The 24,371-nt window shown below is 35.0% G+C and overlaps 1 protein-coding gene across 1 annotated transcript in view; it reads right to left on the reverse strand.

Annotated features, from left to right (window-relative positions):
* Window positions 1-347: 347 nt before the first annotated feature.
* ZDHHC2 (zinc finger, DHHC-type containing 2) overlaps window positions 348-24,371 on the reverse strand; it is a 64,973-nt gene continuing 40,949 nt past the window's right edge. Inside the window, exons 7-13 of the mRNA XM_011934889.1 lie at window positions 20,777-20,897; window positions 18,473-18,605; window positions 12,982-13,108; window positions 12,551-12,643; window positions 7,717-7,829; window positions 5,821-5,895; window positions 348-2,810 (exon numbers count right to left, since the gene is read on the reverse strand). Of these exons, the coding sequence (XP_011790279.1) occupies window positions 5,855-5,895; window positions 7,717-7,829; window positions 12,551-12,643; window positions 12,982-13,108; window positions 18,473-18,605; window positions 20,777-20,897 (628 nt within the window). The 3' untranslated portion in view covers window positions 348-2,810; window positions 5,821-5,854. The remainder of the gene's footprint in view (window positions 2,811-5,820; window positions 5,896-7,716; window positions 7,830-12,550; window positions 12,644-12,981; window positions 13,109-18,472; window positions 18,606-20,776; window positions 20,898-24,371) is intronic.

Raw genomic sequence — 24,371 nt, forward strand, 5'->3', positions numbered from 1 at the left:
TGAATCACGATTGCGTGCCTAATTTTTTATAAATATGATTTATATCTTTGATTTCCCTAGTTGAGTTTTTTTTGTCAATGTATGCCATATTTCCAATAGTTGTCTATTGGTTACAGTGTACTTGAGTTTTATAGTCTGTTTCTAATTGTCCTCAGAATCACTGAACTACTATGAAGTAAATACCTTATCTTCTCACCACCCATCCCCCAAAGACCTATGTTACGACTACACTGAAGACATGAATTTTGCCATTAGTAGCTCTAATAAACTATTACAAAAATGTATGCTTAAAATAATTTATATTGTCAGTGCAAAGGCAATTTCTTATAGACAGGTAATGAAGGTGATCAACCACTTTATTAGGGTATATTAGGAGTGAATTCACGGATATGAACTTTCTTGAATGCATCATGATTGTATTCAGATGCAACAGTTCTTTAATATATCTTTGAAATAACAATCCTCTTCCCTACATAATAGCAAATAACTAATGTATATGAAGCATTGGTACACTATTTTTAATGCAAAATTTCTTAAATCTTGATTCCTATATAGTAAAATCTATAAAAACAAGAAAAATCAAAATTATCAGTTTAATGGACAATAAGGACAGTTGAAGTATGTGTCTTCAAGTTCGAGTTAAGCCATTAAATTTTTTAAAGCAAATACTTAAAGGTAAATTTTATATAAATATGTACAAAATGTAGATCTATTTATTTAGCACTTAGTTCACTCAGATAAATTTGTATTGTATATCTAATAAGATATGCAATCATCTCTAAAAATTATAACTCCTATAATTCAAAACAAAACAAAACAACCCTTTAAAGGTTATTCACTGTATGAAAACAGAAAGGGAACAATTACAACAACGACATTGTTTTAACTTTTTCAAATCTGATTCTAATGTGCATTGACATATATTTAATTGTATAAAAGACTGGGGGAAAGGGGCGTAACAGTACTCCAGCAGAGTAAAGGATAAAAATCCCTCTTTTTCCCCTAGCTTCCAGTTTGACAAGAGGGAATACTTAATCGAATCCTGTCCACCAAAACAGCTAATAGTACTGTGCTTTGGAAAAAAAAACCTGACTTCATATAATTCTTAATACATCCTGTGCTGCTGTTGGTTTTAAGACTTCTAGCAGTAGCTATAGGTTCCAGTCTGGCACTTCAGGTATTTTTTTAAATGACCAAAACGTGCTCTAAAATGAAAGTTAAAATGTTATCATATTTTCTGAGATTTCTTGAAGCAGATTGTCAGATGAAACTCATTAGCTTAAAACAAATCTGTAAAAGACTGCAGATTTTTCTATTGTTCAAAGAATTGCACTCTGACTATAAAATGGACTTGGCTGACATTGTTTCCTCCATAAGCACAATTAATATAAAACTATACTTTTAGAAAGGATAAGTAATTGCAATGATCCTTTATTCCATTATCCTCTGGCCTTCTAGTTTATTTTGTATTGAATGGTTTGGTTTAACAAAGATTTTGAAAAGTTTATCACCATTTTCTCTTGGATTAAATACCAATTACTTAGTTGGTCCAGTTTTAAAAGGTAATCTGCTTTAAATTCTCAAAATCAGTACCAAAAAAACATACAGAGTATTATTCTAATTGTTAACATTTACATAAATTATACTGGACTCAAGAAAACTTTTTTTAAATAGTGCATACAAGGCACAAGAGCTTATCATATTGACTGAAGCTGAACATTCTGGCATCAACAAACACACCATTTTAATTTATCTCAAACTAAATTTCCAAACAGCATCCATTTTAGTTCATGTGGAACTAACTTTCCAAAAGTTTTATGTTTTTATTTGATGATTTGCATAATTTAATCTTAATAGGTGTTTAAGGAAAAATATAGTTTACCTGTCATAATTTTGATGAGATGAGAAACAAATAATACAGATATCACTGGAGGGTAAATCTGTTGACCTATTAGGAATTCTTAAGAGAAATTCAGTATTTTTACTATGTTCAACAGGAGAAATAATCTAAAAAGAGATTTTTAAAAAGCCAAACTGACAAAAGAATGTCATAAAACAATCTTCATAATTGCTATCGTAAATTTCCCAATTTAAGAAGATTAGAAGAGATGAAAATATATTTCTGATGTAATAGAAATGTACTGTATTCTGACAAAAGTATTCCAGCCAAATGCTTTAAGAGGGAGCTCAAGCTTCCATGTCCACACATTTTCCAGCAGAGAACAAGGGCTGGATTTAACTGAGGCAAAAATGGCTGAAGATCTTCAACTGCAGGCCACCTGGACTCTGTAATGAATTTTCATAATTATCACAGTTCACTCAGTCTGAGGCTGGATTCACAACAGAGGAACAAAAAGAAGTATGCTTTGCCACTTCCACCTTCTTAAAGGTAACAAGTTTTATGAATAACGCTTATCATTATAATGTGACTTGAAATCTCTGAAATCTTAATATCTTAATAGTCTCCATTTTCAGATTCAGAAGATCAGATCATTAATGGACTTTCTACGTGATAAACTGTGCTACCCATGTATTTGGGTAAAAACTGGTCCTTGAATTTATTCCAAGTTTTTCAGAGAAGATGTTTTTCCTGTTGATTAATAAACCAGAACTACTTTTAATATTTAATAGGAATTTGTATTAGTTGTAACAATGTGTGTATTGGGTCCAAAACATGTTATATTTTAAGCAATGGCTTGGAGATAACTGATCAATTCATATTCTGCATTTCCAGCCAAAGGGATATAGGCACAACTGACCAGTGGCACCTTCCTGTGGGAAGCCTCTTCCATCATCTACAGCATTGATACCTTGAAATGAAACAGAAAACATGAAACTACTGTGTTACCCATAAACATGCAAAATGAACCAACTCATTTCATAATCTGTTTCAATAGCATCCCTCATTCAAAGCTGTTTACTATGCTAGCAGGCTCTGTAGATGTGTTCTTGAATACAGACCTCTACATCAATACTGCTCAAATTTTAATATGCATATACAAGAGAGGATCCTATTAAAATGCAAAAAAAAAAAAAAAATGCAGACTCTGATTCAGTAGGTCTAGGGTAAGGCCTAAGATTCTGCATTTCTATCAGTCTTCCAGGGCATGACAATGTTGCTGGTTTGGGGCTACAATGTGAGTGGCAGGGTTCTGTGTTGTTAGCTCTGCATTCATCTGAGGCTGAATGGAGTTGAGGAGTGGCAACTGAGCCGGGAAGGACATCTAGGGAAATGATTTTGAAATTTCATGTGCATAGAAGCATAACTTTTTGTTTTGTTTTGTTTTTCGAGACAGGGCCTCACTCTGTCGCCCAGGCTGGAGTGATGCGATCTTGATCTCAGCTTACTGCCAATTCCGCCTCCCTGGCTCAAGCCATCCTCTCGTCCTCCCACCTCAGTCTCTGGAGTGGCTGGGACCACAGGCACACGCCACCACACCCAGCTAATTTTTTTTCTTTTTGTATTTTTGGTAGAGATGGTATTTCACCATGTTGTTCAGGCTGGTCTTGAACTCCTTAGCTCAAGCAATCTGCTTGCCTTGGCCTCCCAAAGTGCTGAAATTACAAGTGTGAGTCACCACGCCCGGCCAGCATTTTTTTATTTATACCATGTGACAGGAAAGGTTGGAAAGCTAAATTTAATTTACTTTTCAGTACTAACTATGGGTTTAGGCACATTATAACCATCTGGAAACTGCTGAACAAACAAATATTTTATAAAAAGGTGACATCATTTACTAATGTAGTTCAAAAATAGGAGGAAAAAATATGAAGTTTTTTTGTTTGTTTTTTTTTGTTTGTTTGTTTTTTAAGAGTCTTGCTCTGTCACCCAGGCTCCCAGGCTGGAGTGCAATGGCGTGATCTCGGCTCACTGCAACCTCTGCCTACTGGGTTCAATCGATTCTCCTGCCTCAGCCTCCTGAGTAGCGGGGATTACAGGCACACCACACCACACCCGGCTAATTTTTGTATTTTTAGTAGAGACGGGGTTTCACCATGTTGGTCAGGCTGGTCTTGAGCTCCTGACCTTGTGATCCACCCGTCTCTGCTTCCCAAAGTGCTGGGATTACCAGGCATGAGCCACCGCGCCCAGCCAATATGAAGATATTTAATATAAATTAGGCACATCAATATCAGACTATTATTTGATATAAATACAGTTTGAATGAATTGCAAATCTGAGATGCAAAGCAGGAAAAAATTATTTTTAAAACTCCAGTGTCTATTAGCTACTTTAGGGAAAATTAAGAAAACAAAACATGTTACTGCAACTGGTTATATCAATAGAATAGAAACATTACATCAGAAATGTTTGGGAAGACCAGGATTGGGGTACATTTTTAGATCTATAGCACTGATATTCATGCTGCCGTTTTGTGATTATGACTACTAATATCATATTTGAATTAATAAAATCAAGTTTCTGTCAGATTTTTAATTTCAATGTTTTTATTTTGTCACTTATCCGTCCAATGTTGAGAACCTACTATGTGTCTGGCATTGTGCAGGGTGTTGGAGATAAACACAATGCTGGTATTGTGTCAAAATACTGGGAACTCTTGATGGCTTTTATATATTACGGTGTAACTCTGTAAAACGCTTAACACACAGAAAAATTCCTAATAGCACTGACCTTAAAAACAACAGTTATTGTAACTGATAATTTCAAAATATTGAAAAAAATCCTGTGAAATTCTGTTTTACAGAACTATGTTCTGTTTAATATGTTATTTGTGGTATTAGCTAGTGACTCATATTTGCTATAGTTCCATTCTAAAATTACATTTATAGTTCCATTCTAAAATTATTTTCAGAAATATAATAATGTGTTTCGCTATTTAATCAAATTCAGATGAAATTTTCATTATTTTAGCAGTTATGGTCAGGTATTCAGAGCTGATCCTGGTCTTCCCAAAATCAGATACTAGTCAGCTGGCAAAATGCCAGATCAGCATTTTGCTATTACAATACATGGCTAATTTATCAAAACCAGAACAAATAAAAACAGATGTCTATGAACTTTGATGCAAAACATTTTGTTTTACAAGTGAATCTCTTGCTTTTCATAGACTTCAGGATTCTAGATTGCAGTTTTGTAAATAGAGAGTTATCTTGCTACCTTTAATATTCAGCTCTGTAAATTGTTTATTATATAGTTGTTTGTTCCAAAGGGGTTCCTTATTGTAGCTTTTTATTGACTGCAGGCTTACAAACAGATCATATGTTAAAGAAACTGATTTGGAACTGCTGGTTTTTAAAAAATATACAGTTTAAAGAAAATGATTTGGAACACCTATTATTTTAGGGTTAACACATGCTATGAGGCCCTACTATGACCCAAAAATGGGAATGACAGTGTGCTAATGAGTACTTTAATGAGATATAATTATATTGCACTTAGACTCAGTGACAGTTTCCTAATGGATGGTCAAGGATATGACCACTGTATATATTCTGAAAAATGAAGAAAAATTAAAAATAATTATTCTAATTTCTAATTTCACTTTATAAGTGACAAGATAATTTTTACGTATAGTTCAGGATTTTAGGATTGATCCTTGCCACTTAATGCATTACTATAAAATGACTTTTGTTCATCAACTTATTTCTATAATTAATCAAGTTAACCTAAATATCAGCTAATACTGAAGCTAGGTCTGTGCTCAGAAGCCTAAGCATGGCTAATGCAATCTCACAAGTCAGGTAAAAGATCTTCTATATAAGCCACTTATAAATTAATAAAAATGTTTATGGAAACTATTTACCCTAAGAAAATTAGAAGACTGTTAAAAATGTAAAATAAAGGGAAAATCATCGTACTTTTGTAAAGTATGAATTTATCTTGCTTGAAGAGTTAAGTCTCATTCTCCATGGTTAATGCAGGATTGCTCATACCTTAATGAAAGAACATAAGTTAGCACTTTTGGGTGCTTTTGAACAAATAAGCAACAACTTGTTATTCATCTATGAATTATGAATCCCTTGGTAGACTTCCAAAGGTGCCTTGTACGTAATAAGGGTATATATAAGATGGTTATAAACACACACACCCCTTACACAGTGTCAGTTACAACCACTATCTCTCTCTCCCACACACACAAAACACTAAAAACAAATATACATCTGAGGAAGCAGAGGAACATAATAATGAAAGATATATTGACCCACACTGCTCACATCAGCTTACGTCGATGTTTCCAAATTCTTCCTCTACCAACCTCATTCTAGTCAAACCAATCTTCGAGCGCTTTCCACCTCATTTTTCTTGTTTCTTTTCCTTCCTATACATTATCTTTTAAACTTTAAATAGTTCTTCATTTCATCCATCCAACTAACAAAAAAATTAATCAAACATGCCGAAGAATTATAACAGCACGTGAAAAATCAAGAAACCACTGCTATGTTAATACAAAGTATATAAGATGAAACGTGAATCCCTTCTGGACGAAGAGAAGTTACTTTTTTTCCACTTCTCAACAATTGACCCCCAACTATTTCTCACTTCTCTGCCTCTAAGGAAACTGATGGATTCAAAGAACAAATTGGTGTCATCAAATTTTGTTTAGGCAATGCCTATTCCTTGCCATAGATTAGAAAGTGAAGTGGCATGTTTGAAGGTTGAGAGTGTGACCAAATTATGAATAGTCAAATCATGGGACTCTCTGGGAGGAAAATATATTTGTTAAAAATAAGGCTATTTAAAGAAAGCTTATATTTTAGGAGAAGATGACTGATAATATATGAAATAATGACTAGAGTATTTACTTGGGATCATCCATTTGTTTTTCACTACCACTGAATCCCAGAGGTTTCTTCAAACTCTCATGCTGTCTGACTTTGGTTCACTACACTTTAAAATGTTGACCAGTTTATTTGAAAAGACTAGAAACGAAGGAGAAAAGGTTAACAGTCAGTCTGAAGATTTTCTGGCTAATAACACCTTAATCATAGATGTATGGCTTTAACTCCTTTATGTGGACACCACACATATGTACACACATATGCATGTATGATCACCCTATTTTGTCTACTCCTTACCAACACTGAGAAATAGGTAGTCTTTCGAAAAGAAGGAAGCTAACTCTAAAAGATGTTGGGTAACGTAACAAATATCACACACTACTGGGAGCCTAAATTAGGATTTTTAAATCAGGTCTGACTTCGAAGCCTTGCTTGTTCCTTGCTAATAAACTACACTGACTGAAGAAAACAAAAGATTAAAATCAACAACAGTAACAAGAGGAATGTGAGTGGGATATGAAGAAATCTCAGGCAGCTGAAGTTATGGTAATTACACAATAACTTTACTCAGACATTTTGAAATTGGACAGAAATCTTGGAGTAAAAGAAGTGAATAATTTAAGGTCCTTTTCAGTGGATATTTTTCTACTATCTGATTTTATTGTCATTTTTTTCACTTTTATACTTTATTTTGAATTTACTTCTATCATTTTACTTGAGGAATGTGATAAAGATTTGGTTCTTTAAACAGAAAAAAGGCAATGCAGATCCACCTTTCACAAAATGATTTTCTGCTGCTAACAGGTATTAACGAACCTCATGAATAGTTCTTTGAAAATAATTCTGAATTTAGAATGGGAATCTGATTCCAAACTAAGAAAAAGTCTGTAGGTAATATAATGGATTTTTTTTTAACCACGTTTACCTTCTAAAGATAAAATATATCAAAAGATAGCCAAACAAGCACACCCTTACCTGCTTTGCATTTTCCTGGGTTTGTGCTGCTCTCCGTCCAAGACTGAGAATCAGTAAGAAGGTGGCTCTGGGACTCTCTCAATGGCTTTGCAGGAAACTGATGGTTTTCGGGACTGAATAATAATTGAATCATCATCAAAATCATCATAAGCTAATTTTTGATAGTAAAGTTGATTGTTTCTCAATGTATGGAACCAAAACCACTTGCAATGCAAAATGATTGCAGGAGGTACACAGAATAATGTGGGGAATACAAGAAGAAGACATTAAATAGCACTGACTAGTGGTGAGAAAAGTGTTCTCTCTTCAGTCTCTTTTCCTTCTTCTGCTTACGATAAGATGACAATCTCTAACAGTGGCAAATCTCCAGAGAATAGTCCTCAACCCCAGGCTTTAGCAGGTAGTTAGAACTTAATAATAGTATTTTATTATCAATTTTATGTATGTATTTATGTTTGAGGCAGAATCTCACTCTGTTCCCCAGGCTGGAGTGCAGAGGTGCAGTCACAGCCTCAACCTCCTTGGCTCAATCAATCCTCCCCTATCAGCCTCCCGAGTAGCTGGGACCACACCACCACGCTCAGCTAATTATTTTGTTTTGTTTTTTGTAGAGTGGTCTCCCTGTGTTGCCCAGTCTGATCACAAACGCCTGGCCTCAAGTGATCCTCCTGCCTTAGCCTCCCAAAGTGCAAGGATTACATTCATGGGCCACCACGCCTGCCCTATTTTTAAAGTTATATTCTATTTATAGAAAGTTCTGCCAGTTTCTCATTTATGAGAGTGGTATAAACTTTGGTTTAAAAATAAGCATAAGTGCCAATTTAAATACAGAAAACTATTAATTTTGTAAGTGATATGTGGATATGGAAGAAAATATGAATGTCATGGTAGGAAGACAAAGTTGAAGAAAAACTGGCCTACAGCTTCTAAAGTGGCCTAAATGGTCTTGAACTCAATTTTCTCTACCTTCTTCTGTAAAACTGAAACAAAAAGTTTGAGCAAACTATCTTGTAGGAATATAAAAAACATCTGAAATTATCAGGTCTTACAAACCCAATGTTCAGTCTAGGGAGTGAGGAGTCTTGTAAGAAGTATTTCCTTTAGAATTTAGGTGGAAATGCCATACATCAACATATTGGATGGCATGAAAAAATATACATAAAAATATTTCACTTAGGAAACATTACTGGCATAGAAACTATTAGTGATGTTTTAGAATGTTCTGAAATAGTAATTGTAATAGTATTCAAAAGAAAAAGCTACTTAAAATTCTTTCAAGAATAATTTCACATATTTGAGTTCAACTATATATAGTAACTATTATGTTTTTAAAGGATATATGGGTATGCTTTTTCTTCTTAATTACCTCATATCTAAAATTTTAGAATACTTCAATTTTGTGTAGCTTTAACAACCCCTTATTAAAATTTTGGAGGTAAATCTTAAAAAATAGAAAACAGCCTATCTCCATACAGGTTTAAATATATTATACAAAATATCTTACTTTAATTATTACTCTTCAAGAAAGGGACCATATAACAGGTACAGAAGACTAACTAGATCCTGGTTTAGGGACTCTGAATATTCATTACTGCTAACAGGACTCTAGCAAAGGGCAAGAATCCATTCATTCAACAATATTTATTGAGTACCTGTCACTCTAATAACCAAAGTCATTGTTCTCATGGAAATTTCACTGTTATTGAGGAAGAAAATAAATTGTATGTGGTGTGTGTGTGTGTGTGTATACACACACACACATACATATATACACACACGAATGAAATAAGTCAGGTGGTAATAAGAGCTATAACAACCGAAAAAATCAGGCTGGGCACAGTGGCTCACGCCTGTAATCCCAGCACTTTAGGAGGCTGAGGCAGGTGGATCACTTGAGGTCAGGAAGTTTGAGACCAGCCTGGCCAACATGGTGAAACCCCATCTCTACTAAAAATACAAAAATTAGCCGGACATTGTGCTGTACATGTAATTCCAGCTACTGGGGAGGCTGAGGCAATAGAATTGCTTGAACCTGGGAGACAGAGGTTACAGTGAGCCGAGATTGCATCACTGCACTCCAGACGGGGTAACAGAGTGAGACTCTGTCTCAAAATAAAGAAAGAAAAAAAAAATTAGTGTAACAGGAAGTGGCAGAGAAAGTTACTATTTTACAAAGGGTTATCAAAGACTGCCTCTATTCTGAAGTTACGCCTGAACAGAATATAAATGAAGAGAAGACACAGCTCACTCAGATCTGGAGGAAGAATGGCAAGGAAAGGGAATTAGCAAGGACAAGGCACTATATAAGGAACATGCTTGGTCCATGTGAGAAACAGCAAGATCTGTGTGTCTGAGGATTGTGAGTGAAAGGAAAGTAAAAAACAATGGCATCCAGAAGGCCAAGGTGAGAGGATTGCTTGAGCCCAGGCGTTTGAGGCTGCAGTGAGCTATGATCACAGAACTGCACTCCGGCCTGGGCAACAGGCTGTTAATAGAGACAGGAAGACCCTGTCTCCATTAAAAAAAAAAAGAATGACTGTTTGGGGTCAGATCGGACGGTCTTGTTAAGTGATGGAACGGACATTCATTAGCTTTTATTCTGAGTAAGGTGGGAAACTAACAGAGCTTTCAGCAGAAGAGTGACACAATCTGACTTATATTTTGAAGGGAAAATAGATTAGAGTGGGGCAAAAATGTTAGATCAGTTAGAAAACTACTGAAGTAATCCATGGGAGCAGGGATGATGGCTAGGACCAGGAAAGATGCCTTGTAGGTCGTTAGAAAGTATTCAGAATATAGATATACTTTAAAGAGACATCTGATAGGATTTGCAAATGCAGTAAATACAAAGTAACTGAAAGAGAGGAATCCAGGATGACCCCACGGTTTCTAGCATGAACACATGGGAGAATGGAGGTCACTAATACTGATACATGGAAGCATGGAGGAGATTCCGGTTTAGGGTGGTGACTAGGGTACACATGGCTGGGAATCAAATTCAAAGTTCTGCTCTGAACCTGTTTATTTGGAGATGATTTTTAGGTGTCCAAGTGGGTATGTCAAGTAGACAGCAAGATATTCAACTCTGGAGCACAGAAGAGAACAGAACTTGCCACGAAAATTTTATACGGGCTAAACATGGGAGATAGTAGAATTCTACAGAAGAAAGAGGCTTTAGCTGTCTAAATCTGACCTCAACATTCAAAGGAAACAGAGGCCTCAAAAGATTACTTCTTCAAGATCACCTAGCTGGGTAACAGTGTCAGAACTAAGATTTCTCCCAAATCTCATGGTGCCCTTAGTGGAAGGAGAAATATTACCTCTAAAACCAAAATAATTTCTTAAATTATTTAAAAAACACAAAGGACAAAAAAGTATTATAAACTACTACTGAATTTTGTAAAAGCTTGAAGCATATTCTGAATAATTTGTTAAAACTAGATTTTTCTGCACTGAGGTATATGAAAAACCATAAACATTTAGCTCTGTGGGATTTTCAAGCCCAAATGCACAAGGCATGATCTAGTAAAAAACTCTGATGCCCTTGAATGTCCCTGTGAAATATATGCACCGGGCACCTTCACTAACTGGTAGGGTCTGGCCTGTACATAGCTCACTCTAGGGATGGGGTGACAAATACCTTTCATCTCTTTCGACAATGTAAAAGGATTTTAAATATAAATTCCTTTTAAATTTAATTCCCAATTTAAAAGGGCAGAGGCAGAAGGATCGCTTGGTCCTGGGCGGTCATGCTACAGTGAGCCATGATCACTCCACTGCTCTCCAGCCTTGGTGACAAGTGAGACCCTGCCTCAAAACTAAAACTAAAACAAATCAACAAACAACAACAACAAGTACTTTAGAATGGCTACCAGGAACACCGCCTTGAGGTTTATGGGGTCATTCCAGGCTCCCTAGGAAAAGGTACTGTGATCAATAAGAAATGTTCAATATGGAGTGTTGTCGTGGATTACTGTGTATGTGGCACTGAAGCAACTAAGAAAAGCTCTAACATTTAATGAAGAATTATGGTTATGCTTTTGCTACTGGCTTTCATTTAAAAATCAGCGGAATGGTTATACTCAAACCTGTCACAAAGATATAAAAATTGGTGTTTCAAACCATTGGAAATTCATACATAGCATTTTAAAAGTTTAAGTAATTTTTCCTTTTGCCAGTTAGTAGCACATTCAGAATCAAATGTCAGGTCTTTCCGAGGCCAACCTCAAGTTCTTGATAGTCTGGAATCAAAACAAACTTAAAGCTGGAGCAAAATCCTCCAGACAATGAATTTCCAAGACTCTGGCTTCTCTCTCCACAGAAATGGCTCAGATAATCTTTAGAGGTCTTTCAAGGGCTAAGCCCATAATATACATTAAAATGGAATTGTCAAGAAGGTGTCTGGGGATCCATTTGATCTCCAAAAGCCTCAAGTTTCTTTACCAGTTATCACAGAGAGGAAAGACATGGCGGGTAAAGGGCAATTTTACCCTGTCTGCCTAACTGAGTAGTGGGTAGCTAACTTTGACTTGTATTTTTTTTTCTTTTAAGCACTACATTTAAAAAATAAGATTTCAGTCAATCAAAATGTATAGAGAATTAACACCTTTTTACTCACACTTAGATTAATAACACCATTTTACAAGTATAATTGAAGCTTCTAATGTATCCCTCCTCAATCATACTTTCTTTTTTCCCTCATTTCAAGTGGAAACCATTGCAGGAAATTCTCTTATGGTCTTCATTTTTTTTCAAAGGAACATGTAACCAAAAGACACAGTATGGTAAAATACATCATTTGAAAGTAAAATGAAAAAAAAATATATGAGATTACTTTTTAGCTGTGGAACTCAGTCCTGCGGGAGTAGATGGTTGTTCAGGATCCTGGTTAACAAGGCAAGTTGGAAAGGAGCAGCCATCACCTAGACTAGAATTAAAATAAAAATTTAGAACTGAACCATACGAAAGACAACAGAGTGAAACCATGCCAAAATGCTGATGTCCAAGAGTAGAACATGCTATACTAGAGGCAAAAAAAAAAAAAAAAAAATGTATATTAGACATTGAGTTCAACATAGTGTTTAGGAAGATGATGAATTCACTGACTTCCACGCGATATTATAGTGAATCATTGAATAATACTTTTAAAAAATAAGAGTTCCTACACAGAATTACAAGCCTATGGAACTAGAGACTTTTTCTGAAACTATCTTTTGCTGTATTATTTTCATTAGTTAAAGCCTGAAAATTTTCACAAAAGAGTACCTTGAAAAAATGGGTAGCAACCAGTACTTCTTCTCATCACCAAAAACTTGTCGCATGTTTTTACTGAAACCCAAGCTGAATCCATTCTTATCTGTTCCATGTCGAAATACTGGACTTCTGAATGCCTCTAAAAAAGATGGTAAAGGAATCACATGAATAAAGAACGTATTTACTGGTAATCCTGAATATTTAGCAATAACTGAAGTAAATGAAGAAACTGCAAAGCAATGGCTAGCTGACTGTGAGTGCTTATGTGCCTATCAACACCCCTGAAATATAGGGTGTCCATTCTGTTTTAAAATATCATAAGATGTAACTATTTTAATTGTAAAATATGCCTTTTTATTATAACAGTACATGTGCATTGTAGAAAATCAGAAAATACAAACTAGCAAATAAATTAAAACTGCAGCTTCTGAATCTTTTGAACGATAGATAAATGGATGGATCCACAGATATAGATACACAAATCTACAGGTATATTTTTTAAAAAAAAACAAAATGAGACAATGTTTTACATACATTCTACAACCTTTGTTTTTAAGTAAATCCATTTTTTCTTTTGAGTCAGGGTTTCATTCTGTTGCCCAGAGTGGAGTACAGTGGTATGATCATAGCTCACTGTAGCCTCGAATGCCCAGGCTCAAGCAATTCTTCTGCCTCACCCTTCCAAGTAGCTGGAGCAACAGGTGCCATGCCACCATGTCTGGCTAAGCATTTTCCAATTTCGTTGAAATTGGTTCTCATCTAATACAATTTTTCCAGCTGACTATAAAATGTACTTTTGAACTAGTCTGTCCAAACCAGGATCCAGTCCAGAACCATGTACTGCATCTGGTGATGCTCATTCTGCATATGAAAGCTGGTTCACAGAGGCTCTGGGACTTGCCTTAGGTCACACAAGAAACACACACAGAGTGAGACTTGAATAAGGTCATCAACATTCCTTCAAAAATACTACATTTTCTTCTTGAATCATGCTGAAATGCAAAATCTAACATTTTATTTTTGGAATATGAACATGGAGGTATAATGATTTTTCCCCATTATATTAAAAAGGAAAATCTAACCAGCAGAATTAGGCACTATGAAAAAATGTGGTCATTTGCAAGATCCTTAGCATTCTTCATCCTAGGATATACAGTTTTTTCTAAAACATTTCATAGGACCATATTATCCAGGGGAAGTCCTTTCAGTGCTACAAGTTAAATCTAGAAGTTTCCAGAAGTTAAAAACCTCTAGAAACAATAAATTTACTTTTGACGAATTATAATTTAACTGCCTAACACATAATTTGAAATAAAATTCCTGGGCTTAGAAATTACTTTATTTTATCAGTATTTTCACCCTAATAGTATTTGGTGTAATGATTTCATTTCAGAATTCTGTAATGTTTCATTTCAGAATACTGAAAATGAACACTAATTGACTACGCACTGTAATTAATCCTCACTGCATATTATAATAACCGAAGCTCACAGCTTGGAGTGTCCTTTATGATCATAAGCATTTGTGGTCCTGGTTGCATTCTCAAACTCCTAACCTTGGCCTAGAAACTCTACATAGCTTAGTCCTTGCTTGCCTCTCAAACCTCACTAATGTATTTCTCAATCTTTAGCATTCTATGCTTCAGCCACATGGAATGTTTCTCAAATATTCCTAGTTTTTTTTCTCTTTTCCTGTAGGGTCTTTTATTTTCAATTGAGGTAAAACTCACAGAGTGTAAAATCAGACTTTTTAAAGTGTTCAATAGAATGTAATATATTCACAATTTTGTGCACTTCCCACCCATATCAAATTTCTAAATATTTTCATCACTCCAAAAGAAACTCCATATCCATTAAGCTGTCACTCCCTACTCCCCCATTTCCTCATTCCCTGGTAATCACTAATGTGATTTTCCTCTACAGATCTACCTATTCTGGATATTTCATAAAAATGGGAATCATATAATATGTAATCTTTTGTGACTGACTTCCTTCACTTAGCATGTTTTCAAGGTTCATCCATGTGTATCAGGACTTCATTCCTTTTTATGAATAATATTCCATTGTATAGATATGCCACATTTCCTCCATCCTTGGATGGGCATTTAGGTTGTTTCAACCTTTTGATTATTGTGGGTAGTGCTGCTATGAACACTGGTATACAAGTATCTCTTTCAGTCCCTGTTTTCAATTCTCTTGGGTATATACCTAGGAGTGGAGCTGCTGGTTCATATGGTAATTCTATGTTTAACTTTTAAAAGAATTGCCGAACTGTTTTTCTCAGTGGTGGCACCATTTTATATTCCCACAAGCAAAGTAGGAAGGTTTCAATTTCTCTACATCCTCACCAAGACTTTTTTTTTAAAAAAATTGTAGCCATCCCAGTGAGTGTAAAGTGGTACCCCAATGTGATTTTGATTTGCATTTTCCTAATGACTAATGATGTTGAGCATATTTTTCTGTGCTGGGATTTATCAAACAACAAATAAATGATGGAGTGAGACTTGAACGAGGTCATCAACATTCCTTTCATACTACTACATATTCTTCTTGAATAATGCTGAAATGAAAAATTAAAATTTTATTTTCCCCATTTGTATATTTTCTTTGGAGGAATGTTTGTTTAAATGTGTATTCAAATTTTTTGCCAATGTTTTTAACTGAGGTGTTTGTATCTTTTTGTTGTTGAGTTACAAGATTTCTTTGCATATTCTGGATAGTAGGGCCCTTATCAGATAATGAATCGGAAATATTATTCTCCTTCTGCAGTTTGTTTTTTTACTTTCTTGTGTTTTTTTAATGCATGTAAGTTTTTAATTTTGATAGTGTAAGTTTCCTATTTTTTCTCTGTTGCTCATGCTTTTAATGTTATATCTAAGAATTCACTGTCATATTCAAAGTCCTGAAGATTTATCCCTCTATTTCCTTCTAAGAGTTTACAGTTTTAGCTCTTTCATTTAGGTCATTGATCCATTTTGACTTAATTTTTTTGTATGATGTGAGGTAGGGATACAAGTTTATTTTTTGCCATGTGGATACTGAGTTGTCCTTGTGCAACTCAAAGATATTATTCTTTCTCCACTGGATGGTTTTGGCACCCCTGTCAAAAATCAATTGGCTAAAGATGTATGGGTTTATTTCTGGACTCTCCATTCTATTTTATTTGTCTATATGTCCATCCTTACGCCAACACCACACTGTTTTGATTACTGTATGTTTTATAGTAAGTTTTGAAATCAAGAATGTGAGTCTTCCAGGTTTGTTCTTTTTTTGGTGAATACTATTTTGATTATGTGGGGCTTCTTGCCATTCCACATGAATTTGAGAATTGGCCTTTCCATTGATGCAAAAAAAAGCCATTAAAATTGCAATGAATCTGTAAATCACTTTGGGTGGGTAGTACTGCCATCTTAACAATATAAGGTCTTCCAAGTCCATGAACATGGGATGTCTTCTTTAATTTGTTTCAACAATGTTTTGTAGTTTTCAGTGTGCTAGTAGTGTTACATGCACCTCCTTGGTAAATTTATTCCTAGCTATTTTATTTGTTTAGATGCCTTTTCAAATGGAATTTTCTAGATTTCCTTTTTGGGTGGTTTATTGCTAGTGCACAGCAATATAACTGATTTTTTTCCATACTGATCTTAAATCATGCAAATTTCATATTTTGCTTATTAGCTAAACATTTTTATTGTGAATTCCTTAAGGTTTTCTATACATAAGATCATGTTATCTGTAAATTAAAATAGTTTTACTTACTTCTTTTCAATGCCTTTGTTTCTCTTCCTTGACTAATTACTCTGGCTAGAACTGATATACAATGTTGAACAGAAGTACTGAAAAGGAGCATCCTTGTTTTGTTTCTGATTTTAGAAAGGCTTTCAGTTTTACACTGTTGTGTATGATGTTAGGTGTAGATTTCTCACAAATGCCCTTTATCTCCTCATCAGGTTGAAGGAGTTCCTTATTTTTCCTAGTCTAAGTGCAATTTTTCTTAATCTTGAAAGGATGTTGGATTTTGTCAAGAACTTTTTCTGCATTAATTTTTTCCATACTGATCTTAAATCATGCAAATTTCATATTTTGCTTATTAGCTAATCATTTTTTATTGTGAATTCCTTAAGGTTTTCCATTTTTATTTCCTTCATTCTATTAATGTGGTATATCACCACTGATTGATTTTCATATATTAAACCCTACTTGCATTCCTGGGATAAATCGCTCTTGATCATGGTTGTGTAAGCCTTTTAATATGTTGCTGGATTTGGTATGCTAATATTTTGTTAACAATCATTCCATCTATATTCATATTGGTCTATAGTTTTCTTGTGATGTTTGTGTCTCTGGCTTTGGTATCAGGGCAATGTTGGCCTCACAGAATGAGTCAGAAAGTGTCCCCTTCTCTTCTAATTTTTAGCAGAGTTTGAGAAGAAGTTAATTCTTCATTAAGTGTTCGGCAGAACTCATCAGTTAAGCCATTTTGTTCTGGGCTTTTCTCTTTGTTGTGAGTTTTTTTGATTACTGATTCAATCACTTTACTTCTTACAGGTCTGCTCTGATTTTCTACTTCTTCTTGAGTCAATTTGGTAGTCTGTGTCTTTCTGGAAATGTGTCCACTTTATCTAGGTTGCCTAATTTTTTGACAGACAATAGTTCATGGTATTTTCTTAGCCTTTTTATTTCCATAAAGTCAGTAGTAATGTCCTCACTTCCATTTCTGATTTCTGTGATGAGTCTTCTCTTTTTCTCTTGCTAGCCAAGGGATGTCGTATTTGTTGACTTTTTGAAAAAGAACTAACTATTGATTTTACTGTTTTTCTATTTTTTAATACTCTATTTCTATTATCTCCTGTCTTTATTATTTCCTTCCTTCTGCTGACTTTGGTTTTACTGTGCTCTTCTTCTAGTTCCTTAAGGTATAAAGTTATTAACAGAGGTATTTCGTTTTTAAATATAGGTATTTACAGCTATACACTTCCCTGTAAGCACTGCTTTTGCTGCCTCCGATATCTGTATGGCTTTTAAACATACATGTTCTGGCTTTTTCTATAGCTGACTTCTTAGGTTAAGTACTTTTTTTTGTGATAAGCTCTCCCTTGACCACTCATTCTACATAGGCTTCCTTCCACCATCTCCACCCTTTTATTCATACCTCAGCATCCTTTTATTTTCTTCAAAGCACTTTGCATTTTGTAATCACTTTTATGTTTGGTTATTAATTTTTCTGCCCCTCACTACACTGTTTTGCCCCTGCTCACCACTCTGTGTGTGTGTGTGTGTATATATATATATATGCATATATGCATATATACATTTAAGAGACAATCAATATATGGAATGAGCAAATCTGTATGTTTCTAAGCGACATATCAAAAAAATAGTAAGGAAAAAAAGAATGATTTTTACCACTTCAGGGCAAGTTGGCATTTAATCACATAGCAACCGTCAACGAACGTTGGTATAAGTATTTAAAGTTCTGTCAACTACAATAATTGGATACTCACCTAATGTAGATTTATTTTTGCTGACTAGCCAACAATGATAGCCAAACAGAGAAGACAAGCTGACAGAAAACATAGCTGCAGCAAAGAATAAAAACATAATATGGAACTTGGCTTGAGTATCAGGTAGGCCATTCTATAAAGAAAGGAAGAAAATAAAATGTTTTGTCAAAGGGATATGTATTCCCCTACTTTTATAAGTAAATTAGTAAGATTTTCTTTTGATTAAAATTTTTCTTAAATTTAATATGAAAAAAATGTGGCTTTATTGTTAAAAGTTCAGGAAAAATATGTATACATTTCATCAGATTAAATGTTTACCAGAATATGTATATGAAAATGATATTAAAATTTGGAATAATAACTTTGTTTTTCATAACCAAATTATAGAAAATTTATGGTAGTATATGTATAAACTGTAATAGTAAGAAGCAAGATAAATGGAACTATAAAATGTAGTTTTAAATTTATTAACAGAGTATGTTTTGTTAACATACTACAGAATCCCAAATGTTTAAAAAGTTTCATTATAATGCCAGAAAATGAAGGCTAACTGGCACAATTTGGTTACTATCCTTATTGATGTTTTACGTTACTACAAACAACAGCATCACCTAAATGAATACATATAACAACACATTCACAATAAAGCTTCAAGCTATCTTAAATAATAGAACCACAGAAAAGATCAACACCAGTGCATAACACCTGTCTAAAATAAATCTTAATATCCATGGGCTGAAACAGTCCATCTCAAAGAAAACCAGTTAGACTCTCCTTGTTTATAAATCCCAAGAGACCTGGAATGGCTCTAGAATGGAGGGGTTGGGGCTGTGGACACAGAGTGAAGCACCATAGCTGCCAGGAGATGGCTTTTCCTCACGTTTCAATACCCTGTAGTACCTGACTGATTGACACAGGTCACAAGACCTCACTGATAGTTTTCAACAGCAGCGGGTTTTTTTTTTTTTTTTTTTGGACAAACAGTGAAACTCTGATCATTCCTTTTCAAATATATCTGTGGTTTGAAACTAAAATCATCCGCAGGAAGGAGAAGCAGTGAGGTAATGTTCTCCCAGACGTTCAGTAGGGATCATTTTTCAAGCTGGACACTGAAAGACTCCTTGAACGCTAGCAGCAGGTCTCTTCACTCATGTCTTTCTATGCTTAGCAACAGAACTGGCACACAGTAGGCATTCAATAACTCTTTGGTATTTAATTTGGTTCAGATCTCACATAAGTGATCTAGCAATTTAGAAATTCTTACCATAATAGAGTTAATTTAATGAAAATAATAAATCAATCCTGGCAGCAGATAAATTGATTTTTTACTGTCATTTGGTGTTCACAAGGAGGACCTCTGGATATCTTAAATCCTCAATTTTAATTTCTTTTTGCCTACATTTAAAATATATAGTGTATAAAGCCTAATCAAGAAATACTGAATAAAAACTCAGAACATTATAGGCATAAGGACATTATAGGTATAATGGTTTAAAAAATAATCTTCTTAAAGAAAATACTTCTATTTTTAAATCCTGAAAAAATCTTATATAGTCATCAATTCTCGTTATTCGCAGTACTTATGTTTTATAAAATTTCCACAAACATTGAATTTGTGAATACTGAAAAACTGCTCCTAGGGAAAATACAGGGTTAGGTTTCTATGAACTTCTGGTCACAACATCTTTGACAACTGATCAATGCGTAACCTTGTTTTATGTGTGTTTCTGCTTAAATGAACCTTATTTAATATATATTATTGATTTGTTAATAAAGAACTCATAGCTAACAGCACTGTAACTCATGCCTGAATTAAGCTTATCTAATACATGTATTTTCTCCATAAGACACATCAGTTTTCTTTTGCTTAGAAACATTAGACCACACTTTAGCACTACACTTGAAGACCTTTTTTTGACAGCAAAATCACCAACAAAAAGCACAAAAATGGAAAAAAGCATGGCACTAAATAGACTGTGGAAAGCACACTTGTTTACAGTATGAGAGCTGAAGCAAGAAGGCAAAAGCATCGTCTTGTTCAACCTCAATTGGGAACGGGCACAGGGGCAACTCAATGTTTTTGCCACTCTGCACATGTCTGCAGATGACAAAAGTTGTCAGTATTGATGTGGGGGTTACAATTACATTTTAGTGAATTAACAAATATAGAATCTGCGAATAATGAGGACTGACTGCATGTCAATGAGCTCTAGCCTATAAAATCTCCGTCTGAAATAATTCTGTCCTGCAAAGCCTACATTATTATTGTTTATCAAAAAAAGAGTTACCAAGTTAATGACTTACTGTCCAAAATTTGATAAAATACTGTAAATCTGTTGCCGCAATAAAAAGGCAGTAGAGCAGAGAATAAGCCAAGAAAAGGAGAAAGAACTTATAATTTGAAAATCCAACACAATTGTTCACCCTGTTAACAAAACAAAAACATTTCCAGTGAGTTTTACATCTTCAACCTACGTGTGCATATGCTCAAGCAAGTGTTTAGCTTCCTCTCGGTTTTAATTTATTGGCATTTCTTTAAATATAACTCACAATATTTCTTTATGCATACAATCATTTAAAAATCCATTTCACTAAAAAGAATTGCTTCTATTTTTAAAACATGATATTTAATATCGCTTTAGCCAATCAAAAACAGTGTAACTGCATGTCATGTCAAATTACGCAAGTATGCACATCCCTCAAAGCACAGAGCCTGTGAGAAACCTCATCAGGCCAGGCAGTTTAGGTGAATTTACTAAACCCTTCCTCTATGCTATCTTTGGGTTTGATTTCCAACTATGATGAAGTAAGTTAAAATTTTTCAAGTGTTCCCAGATTAGATGGAGTATCTTCACAGATTACTCTTTGCATGCCATCACTGAAGCAAGCAGAAAATATCTTCACAGATTACTCTTTGCATGCCATCACTGAAGCAAGCGGACTGTCAAAGCATATTAAATTGGAGCTTTACGAAAAGAAGTAGGCCAGGGAGTTAGACAGCCGGGTCAGAATGCCCATGTAACACTAAGTAATGATGCGGCCCTGAGGAAGTGAAATCATCAATTAGAATTTCATTTTCTTTATCTGTAAGTTAAACACTCTGAGGTCATTTCCAAAAGTCGGCTCTAAATATGCTATAATTCCAAACATGGAAATTTATAAATCTCAGTTCTCACTCCAAAGTCGTTATCTGAGGGGGGATAACTCAAACTATTTATCAATAAACATAAGCACAACTACAATTCATTTTTATAGGCTCATTTTCTTTTTGTGAAGATTTTCCTTTTTTAAAAAATTATATTTTATTTTATTTTACTTTAAGTTTTGGGATACAAGTGTAGGTTTGTTATATAGGTAAATGTGAGTCGTGCGGGTTTGTTGTATAGATTATTTCATCACCCAGGTATTAAGCCTAGTACCCATTCGTTGTTTTGCTTAGCCCTCTTCCTCCTTCCACCCTCCTCCCTCCAAAAGGCCCCAGTGTGTGTTGTTCGCTCATCTGTGTCCATGTGTTCTCATCATTTAGCTCCCACTTATAGGCTTATAGGCTCACTCTCTTTCTATCAAATTTTTGATTTCCTTTTCTTTAAGACAAGGGCATTACTGGATGACCTTGTGTCAATGTGATACAACACCCATGTGGAATTGGCTAATACCTTCATGGGTTAAGTAACTTCTTGGTTAACCGGTATAATGAACCTATTAAATAGTACATACACGTTTCCTTTTCCAGTGTTCAGCCTATTGCATACAACATACAAATATTGTTTCCTTTTCTCAAATATCCTTGTTCCCGTTCTAAGGTAGGTAAAAATCACCTCACTCTCCACTGACTTAGCTACTAAGATGAAACACTTTTCTCTCTAGATTCGTAAAAATGAAACCATGTTCATGTGAAAAAAATGTTTTTACATCACCTCCCTAAAAAAATATGAGGTAAAGGGAATAGCATTAGATTTAGTAATTTTTAAACTTAAAGGTCTTACATATGGACAAATAATTTATAAAGAAGCCACAAGTTGGCTGGGCATGGTGGCTCACGCCTGTAATCCCAGCACTTTGGGAGGCCAAGGCAGGCAGATCACAAGGCCAAGAAATCAAAACCATCCTGGCCAACATGGTGAAACTCCGTCTCTACTAAAAATACAAAAATTAGGTGGGCATGGTGGCATGCGCCTGTAGTCCCAGCTACTCGGGAGGCTGAGGAAGGACGATCACTTAACCCAGGAGGCAGAGGCTGCAGTGAGCCAAGGTAGCGCTACTGCACTCCAGCCTGGCAACAAAGTGAGACTCCCTCTCAAAAAAAAAAAAAAAAAAGAAAGAAAGAAAAAAAAGAAGCCACAGATTGTGGGTGCACATTATATGCAAACAGTTACATCTGCATCTCTAGAGGTTCCAGTGGGGGGATGCAAGCCAATTGCTGAGGTTGCCTTTTATGATGTTTGAATGGAATCTGGCAGGAAATAATATTGTAAACAATTAGTTTAGTCTAATTGTATCCTGTCTCAAAAGGATACAGGATATTCCCTTTGCATACTTATGTTGGTTTCAAGGGGAAACAATGTGTAGGCAAAAGCTGGGGTGCTTTAACACTTTGGACAACATGGGTGGGTGCGGTGGCTCACACCTATAATCCCAGCACTTTGGGAGGTTGAGGCAGGCAGATCACCTGAGGTCACCAGTTCAAGACTAGCCTGGCATGGTCTTGGTGAAACTCTGTCTCTACTAAAAATACAAAAAATTAGCCAGGCATGGTGGCGTGTGCTTGTACTGTCAGCTACTCGGGAGGCAGAGGCAGGCGAAGTGCTTGAACCCAGGAGGCTGAGATAACGCCACTGCACTCCAGCCTGGGTGACGAGCAAAACTCTATCTCAAAAATTAAATAATAAAATAAAATAAAAATACAAAAACTAGCTGGGCATGGTGGTGCACATCTGTAATCCCAACTACTTGGGAGGCTGAGGTAGAAGAACTGCTTGAACTTGGGAAGCAGAGGTTGCAGTGAGCCAAGTTTTCACCACTGCACTCCAGTCTGGTGACAGAGTGAAATTCCATCTCAAAAAAAAAAAAAAAAAAAAAAGACTTCGGACAACATAGTTGTAAATAATGACTTGAGGACTAGGAAGAGATTGGAAGGGATAGAAAAAATTGTTTCTCTTCCTGAAGGAATAGAAGAAGTAGCTTTTGTATTAAATAATAGAGTATTTTTATAGAAAGAAAATGATTTTGATCACAGATTTTATAACAACTAATTTAGCTTTGCTTAAGAGGATGGTACAATTTGCCATGTTAGAGCTAGGGACACAGGAGGTCAGTAAATAAAGACCATATATTTTAGAGTTTAATATGTATATACGTAGAGTATGTGTGTGTATATGTGTGTGTATATATATATATATATAAAACTAGAAGAAATATAGTGACATTTATTTTGAATAATACCTTACCGTCTTCGGAACAGACAACTTCTGGCTAGACATTTTAACTGCTTATTGCTTTACAGACTCAATTTGAAAAGGAAGAAGACTTATTCTGAATCTATTTCTCCATCTAGAAAAGGAATGACTTCACATGGAAAAACAAAACGCGTTCTAGGTAAATATCCTTCTTACGTTAAGTTCAGTGTAAAACACAGATGTTGGTCCTGTTTCCAGGCAACTGCTTTCTGACTTTAAATTGGAAAAAGAACATAATACATTGGAAGGAGTGTGGCCTTTGAAGTAAAAAAAAAAAAATTTCCTATGAAACTTTGAGCCCACTCTTTCTCTTTTCTGAGCCTCATTTTTTTTCCCCTGTAAAATGAGACAAATACCCAGGAGGCGGAGCTTGCAATGAGCCTAGATGGCGCCACTGCACTCCAGCCTAGGAGACAGAGCGAGACTCCATCTCAAAAAAAAAA

This window comes from Colobus angolensis, unplaced genomic scaffold, assembly GCF_000951035.1.
Source record: "Colobus angolensis palliatus isolate OR3802 unplaced genomic scaffold, Cang.pa_1.0 Scaffold14, whole genome shotgun sequence".
Lineage (NCBI taxonomy): Eukaryota > Metazoa > Chordata > Mammalia > Primates > Cercopithecidae > Colobus > Colobus angolensis.